This window comes from Protopterus annectens, chromosome 16.part0 (assembly GCF_019279795.1).
Source record: "Protopterus annectens isolate FY-2018-M chromosome 16.part0, PAN1.0, whole genome shotgun sequence".
Taxonomy (NCBI): Eukaryota; Metazoa; Chordata; order Ceratodontiformes; family Protopteridae; genus Protopterus; species Protopterus annectens.
The window spans coordinates 87106609-87123444 of NC_056750.1; the positions used below are offsets into that span (position 1 = coordinate 87106609).

The 16836-nt window shown below is 37.8% G+C and overlaps 1 protein-coding gene across 5 annotated transcripts in view; it reads right to left on the reverse strand.

The window, feature by feature from the left end:
* Nucleotides 1-1917: 1917 nt before the first annotated feature.
* The window catches only part of LOC122790849 (leukotriene B4 receptor 1-like), a 327283-nt gene continuing 312364 nt past the window's right edge, over nucleotides 1918-16836 (reverse strand). Inside the window, exons 2-4 of one of the 5 annotated variants that reach the window (XM_044058494.1) lie at nucleotides 13725-16283; nucleotides 11790-13458; nucleotides 1918-11193 (exon numbers count right to left, since the gene is read on the reverse strand). In XM_044058494.1, the coding sequence (XP_043914429.1) occupies nucleotides 15182-16283 (1102 nt within the window). In that variant the 3' untranslated portion in view covers nucleotides 1918-11193; nucleotides 11790-13458; nucleotides 13725-15181. Of the gene's footprint in view, nucleotides 11194-11789; nucleotides 16284-16836 lie in introns of all 5 variants that reach the window. The other 4 variants (XM_044058493.1, XM_044058495.1, XM_044058492.1 and 1 more) reach the window with 4 other exon arrangements.

The window sequence follows — 16836 nt, forward strand, 5'->3', positions numbered from 1 at the left end:
GTCTGGTAAATCCTAGTCTGGTTTGATACTCTAACATGTCTATCTTTGGAAGGGTCTGGATGATCGGTTTCTTTTTCTGTATTCTTACATACTTCTTGTCTTAGTTGTTTTGTAGCTTTATTCATGTGATGCTTCCAGGCTGGCATTTTGTTTCTTCCCTTACTTTTCTATGTTACTCTATATTTTGTAATAATATGTTATCAGTTATTAGTTTAGCTGTGCACTTATTACATTTATTAAATATTATAGCAAATTGATTTCACTTAATAGTCCTCATTACTGTGTTCATCTGTATTATCAGTCTTCTAACATTTTGGGTCTTATTTACTTCTTTTCATCAATCTTAATATGTCTATCCATCTCTATTCAGTCAGGCAGGTCTTCCCTTTAATCATTTTTTCTGGACTGAGAGTTTATGCTTTGCTCTGCCTTTCCATTGAGTCTTCTAAAGAAGGTTCCAGAATACTGTCCTGTGATGCATCCTTTCCATATGTATCCTGCTTCATCTATTGCTCCTCCATATCTGTACTGATTGGACCATCATGGTGTAGCATTACCTGTGTCAGGGTTGCCACCGTCTCCTGATTTTTCCCTTGCTGTACAACTTCAAATGGGTTTTTGTAGCGGTCTCCTCAGTGGGCTTTATAACATCATCGTGTGGCAAATCCTCTTCAGATGCATCCTGCTCCATCCGTTGCTCCTGCACCTGTGGACCCATATTATTCCATCATGTTGTGACACTGCCCGTGTTGTAGTTTCCACACTAAACACTTCATTGATAACTTTAGTTTTATTTATTTAACTTCTACCTCACTAATCTTGTCTACATTTTCTCTTTGTGATCTTATTTTTTGTATTGTGAAATGTTCAGTATCCTGGTACCCTTGCCTGTATTTCTCTTTACATATCATTTGAACTGCTTTGTTAGGTAGTGGTCCATTTGTCTTTCTCCTTTGCATATATATTGCACCATATCAGATCTGCTTTTCTTCCTCGTGTCCCTGTTTCTTTGTTATAGGTTACTAAGACCTGTGTTTTTTGTTCTTTATATTTTCTCACTTACTCCGTTCTTTCTTTCCAGGCAGCCCAAAGGATTCTTTACTATGTAACATTTTTCTTGATCTGTTGTAGTATGGAATACATTTTTTTGCCTGTAGCGTTTGACAGTTTTTCTTGTGTAAGTGTTTTTCTTTCCTTTAATTTGACTCAAATTTTCATTAAATATCCTCTGGAAATGTCGGGCTTTTTGCCTAACAGTAACATTATACAAGGTCTTCCTTATCCTCATCAGGCCACCTTGTCATCTGCATGCCTTTTTCTTGGCCTGTCAGTTTTTGTAAATTACCTTTCTTTTCTACCATGGGGGGACCCATGTCCACCCCACATAATAATAATCATGTCTGAATAAATGATGGTTCTAAGCCCACTTTTACTAAACAGTGCAATCTTCCTCTTACTGAAATACCAGTTAGTGAAATCTCGCACTAAGGCCGCAGCACCCTCCTCTCCTTCTTTTCCAACTAAAGGTGACCTATGAAAAATGTGACAAAAGAAATAATTCTTCTTAGTTCAGTCATTTCTAATCCATTTAGATGAACAAGATGTGCATTCTCTAAACTTTCAGCCATGCCATACCCAAGCTTGCATTTACTGCAGGACACTTTGCTGAGTTCAGTCAAAGTTATCTCATATCTAATAAAATATCAAGCATTTTAAAACAGGTTGAATAAAACAAACCCAGAAAGAAATTACAAATGCTGGGATAGATTAATCACAAACAATGGCTTCGTCAAGTTTTTATAATATAAACAAACCACTAAGCGTTGTTGGTTTGGTAGTTTCTTTCCATTAATGTGTAAAAAAAGAGTAGATGGGCTAAATATTTGGGGAAGAATAACATGGATGTAAAGTGCTAAAAATGCAATTACTGCAGGAATATTGCAAACCTAACAAAAATAAATGGTTATGCACTGATGTTAAATCGTTCATATTTTTTTATGACTTAGTTGCATCATAAACACAAATGCATTAAAGAAAAACATATTCTGATTCTTAACAGAGAGAAAAGAACTGAACAGCTTAAGTGTACAATTAAAATTATCTATTTATGTCTATCAGAGCCAACTTTTAAAACTTTATATAAAGTAAACTGCATTTTTACTTCAGTATACATGGTGGGTTCTGCGAGTGTACAAGATGTCCTGAGGAATACCTTTAAACAAGTGTTACATTACGTAATAAACAAACATATATTTAATACATTTTTAGTAACAAAATCGGAAACATCTTTGCCTGGCTGTTTAACTTGTATGATATAAGCTGCTGAATTAACTCTTAGAACTTTACTTTTGCAGGAAAATATAGGAATATGCTATGCATGTTTAGCTATCTCATCTGGTGTTTTAAGCACTATGAGTGCCTTGTATAAAATGATAAATATAAATGTATGAAGTTAAATTTAAGAATTCAAGGCATGAATACTGTTAAGGGAAAAAACACCCACAGGTCTGTATCCAGTACAAGATCCCATTTCATTGATGAATACACATTAAAATGACAATTTCATAAGGTGTTAACTAGTTACCATTAAACTAGCTTTGTTTATTATACTTGGCAACCCCAAATCAGGAAATTGAAAACTGTGTTTAATCATTCACATATCACAGACTGAGAGTGTCTAAATGGCTGGTATTTGCAACAAGTATCAGATCCCCCCCCCCCCATCTTTTCCTCAGTCCTCCATAGCACTGCTAACCTCTGTCCCTCCATGACACCCCATCATCACATTGTAGCTAACTGCTGTTTATGCCTGGCTTGATTCTGTTGTGGCGATGTGTGGCTCCCCGTGGTCATCATTACCATGACACATACCTGAAAGCTCCAAGTTTACATTTATGTGGACTGGTTATCTCTGGCAGTAAACATATTTTACTTCAAGGACATACACAAATCTGGTACCAGAAACCATGTTGTTACTTGGGGTTCAGAACAGAGAAACTGCCAGAAAGTCACATGAATGTTTGTATCTTGCTTTCCCTGCCCCATCAGCAGCAACCCCCCTTCTCTGTGAAAGAACATCACCAGTGACCCTCCCTCTTTCAACTCCAATTTATTTTTCTTACGTAGTCTGTCAACTAACAGATGGTGATTTCCTCAACTTCATTTGAAACACTGAAGTGTTTCTATCATTACATTACATTTGAGTTGCCAAACAAGAAAAAGGTAGTTAGTCTAATATAGTGTGTCCTTTAAGTATGGTAAATATTCAACCTCAAATCCTTTGTTATCTTTCATCTGTTTAACTCTCTCACATCCCCATGAATATCTTCAAGAACTCCCCCTCCATCACTCATACTGGTGGTATATTTCATGAAGCAGAAATGATCTCTTTGAAAAAGTACCTTTACAAACCCAAGGAGTAATTGTCCCCCACAACCTGCTGCCTGTGTGTCTTCATCCCTCTCTGTCCTTTTCCCTAACATGAATGTGTGTCCCCGCATTGTCTAACCTGGGTCTATATCATATGAGCGAATCGCACAAATTGCGAACGCTCATAATATTTTACGTACCGGACCTCAAAGTGCTTTTTCTGAGATTGCGGTACAGTGAAGAATTGGATATTTGCCCTTTCCTCACTGTAGTGTGATCTCAGAGTTGGAATATATATTTAGCAGGGGGGTAGGGGGGGGTCACAGCCCCCCACAATCGGAAGTTGGAGGTCTGGTACATGCAATATTATGAGCAGTCGCAATTTGTGCAATTCACTCATATGATATAGACCCCTCTATCCTTATCACTTCCTATCTCAGGTGACAAACTTTTTAGCTCTATTAATCTGTGCTTATCTCTCTTCCTCCTCCATGCCATGCCTTCTGGAGACTATCCTCTGGACTCCTTCCACCAGCCTGACCTGCTCACTGAATGGTCTCCTAAACTGTTCTCAGTACTCAGAGTATGACCTGACTGGGGAATGGTATAGCAGAACTATTACCCAGAGCCAAAGCTAGTTTATCAGGCACTTTTCCAGACTGGTGCCCCCAAACCCAAACGTTAAGACAAAAAAAGTCTTTCTGAATTTATGTACTTTTCGGAATTTATGTGCATCTGGCCAAGTTCCTAACATTAATTCAGTGTTACCATTTATTTATATCATGTCTGGCCAAGCTGCTAACATTAATTCAGTGTTACCATTCATTTATAATATCACATGTCTAGCCAAACTCCTAACGTTAATTCAGTGTTACCATTCATTTATGATGTCACATGTCTGGGCAAGCACCTAACATTAATTCAGTGTGTTACCTTTCATTTATGATGTCACATGTCTGGGCAAGTGCCTAACATTAATTCAGTGTGTTACCTTTCATTTATGATGTCACATGTCTGGGCAAGCTCCTAACGTTAATTCAGTGTTACCATTGATTTATGATGTCACATGTCTGGGCAAGCGCCTAACATTAATTCAGTGTGTTACCTTTCATTTATGATGTCACATGTCTGGCCAAGCTTCTAACGTTAATTCAGTGTTACCATTCATTTATGATGTCACATGTCTGGGCAAGCGCCTAACATTAATTCAGTGTGTTACCTTTCATTTATGATGTCACATGTCTGGCCAAGCTCCTAACGTTAATTCAGTGTTACCATTCATTTATGATGTCACGTCCTAAATTCAGGCCAGTACTGAACTCATCCCTATTGGCAACTACCAATCATGCCCCATAACACCTGTCTCAGCTATTGTTTCTGGTATTCGGACACCAGAGGAAACATCCAAGATTGTGTTAGCAGCTGCCACTGCCCTCTTGCTCTGCTCCCGGTGGACACTTTCAAATTCTTTTCCTGATATTGTTGCTATCATTTCCACTCCCCAGGTGAAAATTCATTCTAGTGTCATTGTGGCCCACATGCAGTACTTTCTATTTCTTAAGTTGGTAATGTAGGCTAACTGCCTTTGTAGACCATTTTAAGTTAGACTGATTATTCCATTTGAGAATCAAACCCTGCACATTGTGTCTGTAAGGTAAACACGTTAACCATTGTACCAATCCATTCTGTGCATTAACTCTCCACTGCCACCTTTAATTCCACTTACTTAATTTTTCCAAATCCTTCCAAGGACTGTCCACTATCCTTCATAGTTTGTGCCAGCAGGGAAGTGGCTATTCTTGCTCTCTGTTTCCAAAGATATGCATGAAACAAAGCTGTTATTGAGAACTGAAACCAGGACCAGCAACATCTGTTCTCAAGCTGTCCTGTTCCTTATTCCCAATATTGTTTGTCTCACTGCACCCCTATCTTATCCTTTAAATATACAGCCGTCCAGATAGTAGTCTTGATCCTACCCCAAACCTCCATTTTTCACAGCAGCCTTCTTGTTAGTCCTATCCCTATCGACCTCCTTATTAATCCTGCTCCTATCCCTAGCCAGCTCCTTGTTAATCCTATCCCTAGCCTCCTCCTTATTAATCCTATCCCTAGCACACTCCTTGTTAATCCTATCCCTAGCCAGCTCCTTGTAAATCCTAGCCTTAGCCTCCTCCTTGTTAATCCTGATCCTATTCCTACCCTCCTCTTGGTTAATCCAATCCCTGACATTCTGATTTTCCACCATTGTGGGAACAACTCAAAGGCCTCTCTGACATCAAGACAGACCAGTGCTCTCTTGTCAGGTTATCCTGCGATGCAATTATAAAACTGCATTATGTTTGTCTTACAGGTTTTTCTGGCAATTAAACCATGTTGGCCAGAATATTGCTTTACTCTAGGAGAACAACCAACCTTTCCATCAGGAATTGTTTCCATAAATTTTCCTGCTACTGCTGTTAACCTAAACCGTTCTGTTATTCCCTGATTTTTTCCTGATCCCATCCCTTGTGCAAAAGAAATCTAGTTCTTGCCTTCTACCCTTTATCAGTAACCAGCAATCTTCTGAAAACCTTAAGTCAGAGAATATGCTAGAACACTAGCTAGATTTCTTAAGACTCTGGGTGGGTTCTCCTCTAGTCCCTATACTTTTTTACCTTAAGAGAAACCATTCTTCTGTCAATGTCCTTTCCGTCTGTCAGTCTGTCCAATGCTCTCCCTCATCTGCCCCATCTCCTTCCAAGCAGAGCACCCTCCCTTTGGATTCATTTATAAAGACTACAGTAAAAGTATTCATTCATTATTCACTCGTGACCTCTGCTACTTCACACTTTTTCCATTACCTCCTTCCTGTCTTTACTTAGCCTATGAAAGCCTGTCCCTCTCTTCATCTTTTTACTGTAAATCTAAAGAAGTTTCTTGTTCCCCTCTTGATCCTTTTTACCATTTCACTTTCACCTGTCCTCACCTTCTTTGTTGCATTTCCTTGTAGCGTACCTGTTCCACCCCACCACCTTCTTTCCTTGTGCTTGTTCTGTCTTTCGCCTTAATTTTTAACATCATTCTCCTCTACAGCCACATTAACCTCCTTCACTTTTAATCTTTTTTGTCTGTACCTTAAATCCTTGTCCACCTCTTTGAGTATTGCACCCTTGACCCATCCTTGATGTATTGCCATACTTTGTTTACTCATTCAGTTTGCCCTACCATACCTCCGTCCTTTCCTCTACAGTGTATATAAGTAAGTTATGTTCTTTCAAATGGGTTGCCCTACCATACCTCCGTCCTTTCCTCTACAGTGTATATAAGTAAGTTATGTTCTTTAAAATGGTTTGCCCTACCATACCTCCGTCCTTTCTTCTACAGTGTATATAAGTAAGTTATGTTCTTTAAAATGGGTTGCCCTACCATACCTCCGTCCTTTCCTCTACAGTGTATATAAATAAGTTATGTTCTTTAAAATGGGTTGCCCTACCATACCTCCGTCCTTTCCTCTACAGTGTATATAAGTAAGTTATGTTCTTTAAAATGGGTTGCCCTACCATACCTCCGTCCTTTCTTCTACAGTGTATATAAGTAAGTTATGTTCTTTAAAATGGTTTGCCCTACCATACCTCCGTCCTTTCCTCTACAGTGTATATAAGTAAGTTATGTTCTTTAAAATGGTTTGCCCTACCATACCTCCGTCCTTTCTTCTACAGTGTATATAAGTAAGTTATGTTCTTTAAAATGGTTTGCCCTACCATACCTCCGTCCTTTCTTCTACAGTGTATATAAGTAAGTTATGTTCTTTAAAATGGTTTGCCCTATCATACCTCCGTCCTTTCTTCTACAGTGTATATAAATAAGTTATGTTCTTTAAAACGGTTTGCCCTACCATACCTCCGTCCTTTCCTCTACAGTGCATATAAATAAGTTATGTTCTTTAAAATGGTTTGCCCTACCATACCTCCGTCCTTTCTTCTACAGTGCATATAAGTAAGTTATGTTCTTTAAAATGGTTTGCCCTACCATACCTCCGTCCTTTCTTCTACAGTGTATATAAGTAAGTTATGTTCTTTAAAATGGGTTGCCCTACCATACCTCTGTCCTTTCCTCTACAGTGTATATAAGTAAGTTATGTTCTTTAAAATGGGTTGCCCTACCATACCTCCGTCCTTTCTTCTACAGTGTATATAAGTAAGTTATGTTCTTTAAAATGGTTTGCCCAACCATACCTCCGTCCTTTCTTCTACAGTGTATATAAGTAAGTTATGTTCTTTAAAATGGTTTGCCCTACCATGCCTCCATCCTTTCCTCTACAGTGTATATAAATAAGTTATGTTCTTTAAAATGGTTTGCCCTACCATACCTCCGTCCTTTCTTCTACAGTGTATATAAGTAAGTTATGTTCTTTAAAATGGTTTGCCCTACCATACCTCCGTCCTTTCTTCTACAGTGTATATAAGTAAGTTATGTTCTTTAAAATGGGTTGCCCTATCATACCTCCGTCCTTTCCTCTACAGTGTATATAAGTAAGTTATGTTCTTTAAAATGGGTTGCCCTACCATACCTCCGTCCTTTCTTCTACAGTGTATATAAGTAAGTTATGTTCTTTAAAAAGGGTTGCCCTATCATACCTCCGTCCTTTCCTCTACAGTGTATATAAGTAAGTTATGTTCTTTAAAATGGGTTGCCCGACCATACCTCCGTCCTTTCCTCTACAGTGTATATAAGTAAGTTATGTTCTTTAAAATGGGTTGCCCTATCATACCTCCGTCCTTTCCTCTACAGTGTATATAAGTAAGTTATGTTCTTTAAAATGGTTTGCCCTACCATACCTCCGTCCTTTCTTCTACAGTGTATATAAGTAAGTTATGTCCTTTAAAATGGTTTGCCCTACCATACCTCCGTCCTTTCCTCTACAGTGTATATAAGTAAGTTATGTTCTTTAAAATGGTTTGCCCTACCATACCTCCGTCCTTTCTTCTACAGTGTATATAAGTAAGTTATGTTCTTTAAAATGGGTTGCCCTACCATACCTCCGTCCTTTCTTCTACAGTGTATATAAGTAAGTTATGTTCTTTAAAATGGTTTGCCCTACCATACCTCCGTCCTTTCTTCTACAGTGTATATAAGTAAGTTATGTTCTTTAAAATGGTTTGCCCTACCATACCTCCGTCCTTTCCTCTACAGTGTATATAAGTAAGTTATGTTCTTTAAAATGGTTTGCCCTACCATACCTCCGTCCTTTCCTCTACAGTGCATATAAGTAAGTTATGTTCTTTAAAATGGGTTGCCCTACCATACCTCGTTTTTTCTACAGTGTATATAAGTAAGTTATGTTCTTTAAAAAGGGTTGCCCTACCATACCTCCGTCCTTTCTTCTACAGTGTATAAGTAAGTTATGTTCTTTAAAATGGTTTGGCCTACCATACCTCCGTCCTTTCTTCTACAGTGTATATAAGTAAGTTATGTTCTTTAAAATGGGTTGCCCTACCATACCTCCGTCCTTTCTTCTACAGTGTATATAAGTAAGTTATGTTCTTTAAAATGGGTTGCCCTACCATACCTCCGTCCTTTCTTCTACAGTGTATATAAGTAAGTTATGTTCTTTAAAATGGGTTGCCCTACCATACCTCCGTCCTTTCCTCTACAGTGCATATAAGTAAGTTATGTTCTTTAAAATGGGTTGCCCTTCCATACCTCCATCCTTTCTTCTACAGTGTATAAGTAAGTTATGTTCTTTAAAATGGTTTGGCCTACCATACCTCCATCCTTTCCTCTACAGTGTATATAAGTAAGTTATGTTCTTTAAAATGGGTTGCCCTATCATACCTCCGTCCTTTCCTCTACAGTGTATATAAGTAAGTTATGTTCTTTAAAATGGGTTGCCCTACCATACCTCCGTCCTTTCCTCTACAGTGTATATAAGTAAGTTATGTTCTTTAAAATGGTTTGCCCTACCATACCTCCGTCCTTTCTTCTACAGTGCATATAAGTAAGTTATGTTCTTTAAAATGGGTTGCCCTACCATACCTCCGTCCTTTCTTCTACAGTGTATATAAGTAAGTTATGTTCTTTAAAATGGGTTGCCCTATCATACCTCCGTCCTTTCCTCTACAGTGTATATAAGTAAGTTATGTTCTTTAAAATGGGTTGCCCTATCATACCTCCGTCCTTTCCTCTACAGTGTATATAAGTAAGTTATGTTCTTTAAAATGGGTTGCCCTACCATACCTCCGTCCTTTCCTCTACAGTGTATATAAGTAAGTTATATTCTTTAAAATGGTTTGCCCTACCATACCTCCGTCCTTTCTTCTACAGTGTATATAAGTAAGTTATGTTCTTTAAAATGGGTTGCCCTACCATACCTCCGTCCTTTCCTCTACAGTGTATATAAATAAGTTATGTCCTTTAAAATGGTTTGGCCTACCTTACCTCAGTCCTTTCTTCTACAGTGTATATAAGTAAGTTATGTTCTTTAAAATGGGTTGCCCTATCATACCTCCGTCCTTTCCTCTACAGTGTATATAAGTAAGTTATGTTCTTTAAAATGGGTTGCCCTACCATACCTCCGTCCTTTCCTCTACAGTGTATATAAGTAAGTTATGTTCTTTAAAATGGTTTGCCCTACCATACCTCCGTCCTTTCCTCTACAGTGTATATAAGTAAGTTATGTTCTTTAAAATGGGTTGCCCTACCATACCTCCGTCCTTTCCTCTACAGTGTATATAAATAAGTTATGTTCTTTAAAATGGTTTGGCCTACCATACCTCCGTCCTTTCCTCTACAGTGTATATAAGTAAGTTATGTTCTTTAAAATGGTTTGCCCTACCATACCTCCGTCCTTTCTTCTACAGTGTATATAAGTAAGTTATGTTCTTTAAAATGGGTTGCCCTATCATACCTCCGTCCTTTCCTCTACAGTGTATATAAGTAAGTTATGTTCTTTAAAATGGTTTGCCCTACCATACCTCCATCCTTTCTTCTACAGTGTATATAAGTAAGTTATGTTCTTTAAAATGGGTTGCCCTACCATACCTCCGTCCTTTCCTCTACAGTGTATATAAGTAAGTTATGTTCTTTAAAATGGGTTGCCCTACCATACCTCCATCCTTTCTTCTACAGTGTATATAAGTAAGTTATGTTCTTTAAAATGGTTTGCCCTACCATACCTCCGTCCTTTCCTCTACAGTGTATATAAGTAAGTTATGTTCTTTAAAATGGGTTGCCCTGCCATACCTCCATCCTTTCCTCTACAGTGTATATAAGTAAGTTATGTTCTTTAAAATGGTTTGCCCTACCATACCTCCGTCCTTTCCTCTACAGTGTATATAAGTAAGTTATGTTCTTTAAAATGGGTTGCCCTACCATACCTCCGTCCTTTCTTCTACAGTGTATATAAGTAAGTTATTTTCTTTAAAATGGGTTGCCCTACCATACCTCCGTCCTTTCTTCTACAGTGTATATAAGTAAGTTATGTTCTTTAAAATGGGTTGCCCTACCATACCTCCGTCCTTTCCTCTACAGTGTATATAAGTAAGTTATGTTCTTTAAAATGGGTTGCCCTATCATACCTCCGTCCTTTCCTCTACAGTGTATATAAGTAAGTTATGTTCTTTAAAATGGTTTGCCCTACCATACCTCCATCCTTTCTTCTACAGTGTATATAAGTAAGTTATGTTCTTTAAAATGGGTTGCCCTACCATACCTCCGTCCTTTCTTCTACAGTGTATATAAGTAAGTTATGTTCTTTAAAATGGTTTGCCCTATCATACCTCCGTCCTTTCTTCTACAGTGTATATAAGTAAGTTATGTTCTTTAAAATGGGTTGCCCTACCATACCTCCATCCTTTCTTCTACAGTGTATGTAAGTAAGTTATGTTCTTTAAAAAGGGTTGCCCTACCATACCTCCGTCCTTTCCTCTACAGTGTATATAAGTAAGTTATGTTCTTTAAAATGGGTTGCCCTGCCATACCTCCATCCTTTCCTCTACAGTGTATATAAGTAAGTTATGTTCTTTAAAATGGTTTGCCCTATCATACCTCCGTCCTTTCCTCTACAGTGTATATAAGTAAGTTATGTTCTTTAAAATGGGTTGCCCTACCATACCTCCGTCCTTTCTTCTACAGTGTATATAAGTAAGTTATTTTCTTTAAAATGGGTTGCCCTACCATACCTCCGTCCTTTCTTCTACAGTGTATATAAGTAAGTTATGTTCTTTAAAATGGGTTGCCCTACCATACCTCCATCCTTTCTTCTACAGTGTATGTAAGTAAGTTATGTTCTTTAAAAAGGGTTGCCCTATCATACCTCCGTCCTTTCCTCTACAGTGTATATAAGTAAGTTATGTTCTTTAAAATGGCTGCCATTACGCCCACTTTCCTCTACAGTGTATATAAGTAAGTTATGTTCTTTAAAATGGGTTGCCCTATCATACCTCCGTCCTTTCCTCTACAGTGTATATAAGTAAGTTATGTTCTTTAAAATGGTTTGCCCTACCATACCTCCGTCCTTTCTTCTACAGTGTATATAAGTAAGTTATGTTCTTTAAAATGGTTTGCCCTACCATACCTCCGTCCTTTCTTCTACAGTGTATATAAGTAAGTTATGTTCTTTAAAATGGGTTGCCCTATCATACCTCCGTCCTTTCCTCTACAGTGTATATAAGTAAGTTATGTTCTTTAAAATGGGTTGCCCTACCATACCTCGTTTCTTCTACAGTGTATATAAGTAAGTTATGTTCTTTAAAAAGGGTTGCCCTACCATACCTCCGTCCTTTCTTCTACAGTGTATAAGTAAGTTATGTTCTTTAAAATGGTTTGGCCTACCATACCTCCGTCCTTTCTTCTACAGTGTATATAAGTAAGTTATGTTCTTTAAAATGGGTTGCCCTATCATACCTCCGTCCTTTCCTCTACAGTGTATATAAGTAAGTTATGTTCTTTAAAATGGGTTGCCCTACCATACCTCCGTCCTTTCCTCTACAGTGTATATAAGTAAGTTATGTTCTTTAAAATGGTTTGCCCTACCATACCTCCGTCCTTTCCTCTACAGTGTATATAAGTAAGTTATGTTCTTTAAAATGGGTTGCCCTATCATACCTCCGTCCTTTCTTCTACAGTGTATATAAATAAGTTATGTTCTTTAAAATGGGTTGCCCTATCATACCTCCGTCCTTTCTTCTACAGTATATATAAATAAGTTATGTTCTTTAAAATGGGTTGCCCTATCATACCTCCGTCCTTTCCTCTACAGTGTATATAAGTAAGTTATGTTCTTTAAAATGGGTTGCCCTACCATACCTCCATCCTTTCTTCTACAGTGTATATAAGTAAGTTATGTTCTTTAAAATGGGTTGCCCTACCATACCTCCGTCCTTTCCTCTACAGTGTATATAAGTAAGTTATGTTCTTTAAAATGGTTTGCCCTATCATACCTCCGTCCTTTCCTCTACAGTGTATATAAGTAAGTTATGTTCTTTAAAATGGGTTGCCCTACCATACCTCCGTCCTTTCTTCTACAGTGTATATAAGTAAGTTATGTTCTTTAAACTGGTTTGCCCTACCATACCTCCATCCTTTCCTCTACAGTGTATATAAGTAAGTTATGTTCTTTAAAATGGGTTGCCCTATCATACCTCCGTCCTTTCTTCTACAGTGTATATAAATAAGTTATGTTCTTTAAAATGGGTTGCCCTATCATACCTCTGTCCTTTCTTCTACAGTGTATATAAATAAGTTATGTTCTTTAAAATGGGTTGCCCTATCATACCTCCGTCCTTTCCTCTACAGTGTATATAAGTAAGTTATGTTCTTTAAAATGGGTTGCCCTACCATACCTCCATCCTTTCTTCTACAGTGTATATAAGTAAGTTATGTTCTTTAAAATGGGTTGCCCTACCATACCTCCGTCCTTTCTTCTACAGTGTATATAAGTAAGTTATGTTCTTTAAAATGGTTTGCCCTATCATACCTCCGTCCTTTCCTCTACAGTGTATATAAGTAAGTTATGTTCTTTAAAATGGGTTGCCCTACCATACCTCCGTCCTTTCCTCTACAGTGTATATAAGTAAGTTATGTTCTTTAAAATGGGTTGCCCTACCATACCTCCGTCCTTTCTTCTACAGTGTATAAGTAAGTTATGTTCTTTAAAATGGTTTGGCCTACCATACCTCCATCCTTTCCTCTACAGTGTATATAAGTAAGTTATGTTCTTTAAAATGGGTTGCCCTACCATACCTCCGTCCTTTCCTCTACAGTGTATATAAATAAGTTATGTTCTTTAAAATGGGTTGCCCTATCATACCTCCGTCCTTTCCTCTACAGTGTATATAAGTAAGTTATGTTCTTTAAAATGGGTTGCCCTACCATACCTCCGTCCTTTCCTCTACAGTGTATATAAGTAAGTTATATTCTTTAAAATGGTTTGCCCTACCATACCTCCGTCCTTTCTTCTACAGTGTATATAAGTAAGTTATGTTCTTTAAAATGGGTTGCCCTACCATACCTCCGTCCTTTCCTCTACAGTGTATATAAGTAAGTTATGTTCTTTAAAATGGTTAGCCCTACCATACCTCCATCCTTTCTTCTACAGTGTATATAAGTAAGTTATGTTCTTTAAAATGGGTTGCCCTACCATACCTCCATCCTTTCTTCTACAGTGTATATAAGTAAGTTATGTTCTTTAAAATGGGTTGCCCTATCATACCTCCGTCCTTTCCTCTACAGTGTATATAAGTAAGTTATGTTCTTTAAAATGGTTTGCCCTACCATACCTCCGGCCTTTCTTCTACAGTGTATATAAGTAAGTTATGTTCTTTAAAATGGTTTGCCCTACCATACCTCCGTCCTTTCCTCTACAGTGTATATAAGTAAGTTATGTTCTTTAAAATGGGTTGCCCTACCATACCTCCGTCCTTTCCTCTACAGTGTATATAAATAAGTTATGTTCTTTAAAATGGTTTGGCCTACCATACCTCCGTCCTTTCTTCTACAGTGTATATAAGTAAGTTATGTTCTTTAAAATGGGTTGCCCTATCATACCTCCGTCCTTTCCTCTACAGTGTATATAAGTAAGTTATGTTCTTTAAAATGGGTTGCCCTACCATACCTCCGTCCTTTCCTCTACAGTGTATATAAGTAAGTTATGTTCTTTAAAATGGTTTGCCCTACCATACCTCCGTCCTTTCTTCTACAGTGTATATAAGTAAGTTATGTTCTTTAATATGGAGAAGGGTTTGATCATTAATCTTGAGGATCTACTAAGTAAGTGAGCAGGTGTCCTGTGTACTTTAATTCTTAATCATACAGTGTATCACAAAATGTCATGTTTAACAGCAGACTCATTTTGTTCCCTGATCCAAAATGAAATAGTGTGAAGCATTCAACAGAAACACCAGTTTTTCTCAGTCTTCTGTATGGATCCAACGGCTCTAAATACCAGCAGCAGCTGATGCTTTTTGCAGTCCTTCTCATAATTTTGCTTGTTTAGTCATGAATTTAACACTTCACGATATCTGTACTACTGACATAAACTCTACCAGAAATGAATGGTTAAGGTATTGTGGTCCCCATTTACTCTGTTAAGAACAAGCACTCAGTACCATTCGATGATGTATTCAGTATAATAAATGTATCGCAGGTCAACACTCGTCTGTTTGATTAAGGACCAGAGAGAGGACCAGCCATTCTATATTTTTAACCTTGTTGGAACATCTCATGCTTTGTGCAGTACAATAAGAAATTACCCAAAGTGACTACATTTGAAAGGATTTGCTAACAAAAATCACAGAATCTCCAAAAACCTTTCTACATGGTTTACTGAGAGTAATCATCGTACACTGGCAGAGGTCTGCAGTTCACTTGGGTTGCGTATTTCCATAGATTCTGCTTTGCTAACTTCTTTGCTGCCATCTTTGTTGCCTTCTCGGAGGCCATCTTTGGCAGATCTCAGTTTACGACTGATGTCTGAGTTACCCTCTAACAGCTTGACCATAAATTTCATGCCTGCTGTCTTGATAAGGTCAGTTCCTGCAAAGGCATACAGCACTGGGTTTACACTGCTGCTGACAAAGGCAATAGCTGTAACTGGTGCCCTGCATGAAAGCCAGATACGTTCTAGCCATTTGTTGCTTGGATAGAGGTAGGAAATTATCTGTATTAGACCAATAATATGGTATGGTAACCAGAGTATAACAAATGCTGCCACAATAATAACAATTAGCCTTTCTGTCCGTGCACGCTTCTTGAACCTGGTTGTTCGCAGCCTCAGTTTGATGCATGAATAACTGAACAGGATAACAATAAATGGGATTGCAAATGCCAAAACAAACTCAAAAATACAATGAAATATCCCTTCACCATTTGTTTTATACACAGGTCGACAAATATTGCGGTCGTTCATATCCATGATATCTCTGTATATGACAGCTGGTATTGCCAGTAAAACAGACATTGCCCAAAGGACACAAATGATCTTCCAAACAAGCTTCTTTTTTCGGATTGTATGGGAAAGGTGGGGCAATGTCACAGCGACAAGTCGATCTACGCTCATTAACATTATAAGGAAAATGCTTGCATACATATTTATGCAGCAAAGGTAGTACACAATCTTACAGATGGCCCGTCCAAAACTCCAGTTGTGCTGAATCATGTAAACTATAAAGAAGGGTGTCAGAAGCATTATCGTTCCATCTGCTATTGCTAGATTAAGTATGAGAATACAAGTCACATTTCTTTTCCTCATTTGACAGACAATACTCCAGACAACAAACCAGTTCCCTGGTACCCCGATAATTAGTGCCAACAGCATTATGGTACTCCCAATGGTTGTTGAGAAGTGTGAACTAACCACCGTTTCATTCTGAGCAGATTCTGTCCCTGTAGCATTCGTTACATCAATGACTGGTGTCATCTTTGTAGTGGTAAGTGTCCTGAAAATTAAAAAAAAAACAAGAAATTACTTTTAAATGCTTTTATTTTTATGATGCTTACCTTGCAGTTCTTTACCTGATTTCACTTTCCTCGCTGACCCCTAAGTTGCCAGTGACTGTGTTTAATTCACTTAAAGAATAATAACCTAATTTAAATGCAATTCTATCTGCAGCTTTCCAAAGCTGAGTGACGGAGGTCACCTCTGAAGGGCTGAGGCGGCAGTGTTTCTGGGTATAACGCTGTGCACTGACATTTTTGTTTTCTTTTTATAATAAAAGATCATAAAATACCTGTGTTCATTCTAACAAAAACTCATTTGTACTTTAGTACAGAATTACAAAATGCAGAAATGTAATTATTTGCTCATATTTTTTTACAAATAAATGAAATAAAACACACAGCACCAGTTTAGCTTCATTATTTATTCATGCACTTAGCTTGTGGTAACCCAATAAATCACACCATGGATTGCTGACATGTTAAACAGAAGGTCTAATCACAGAAACCTGTATGCCGAAGGCCCAGTTTGGCCATTACCATGAAAATTATGGT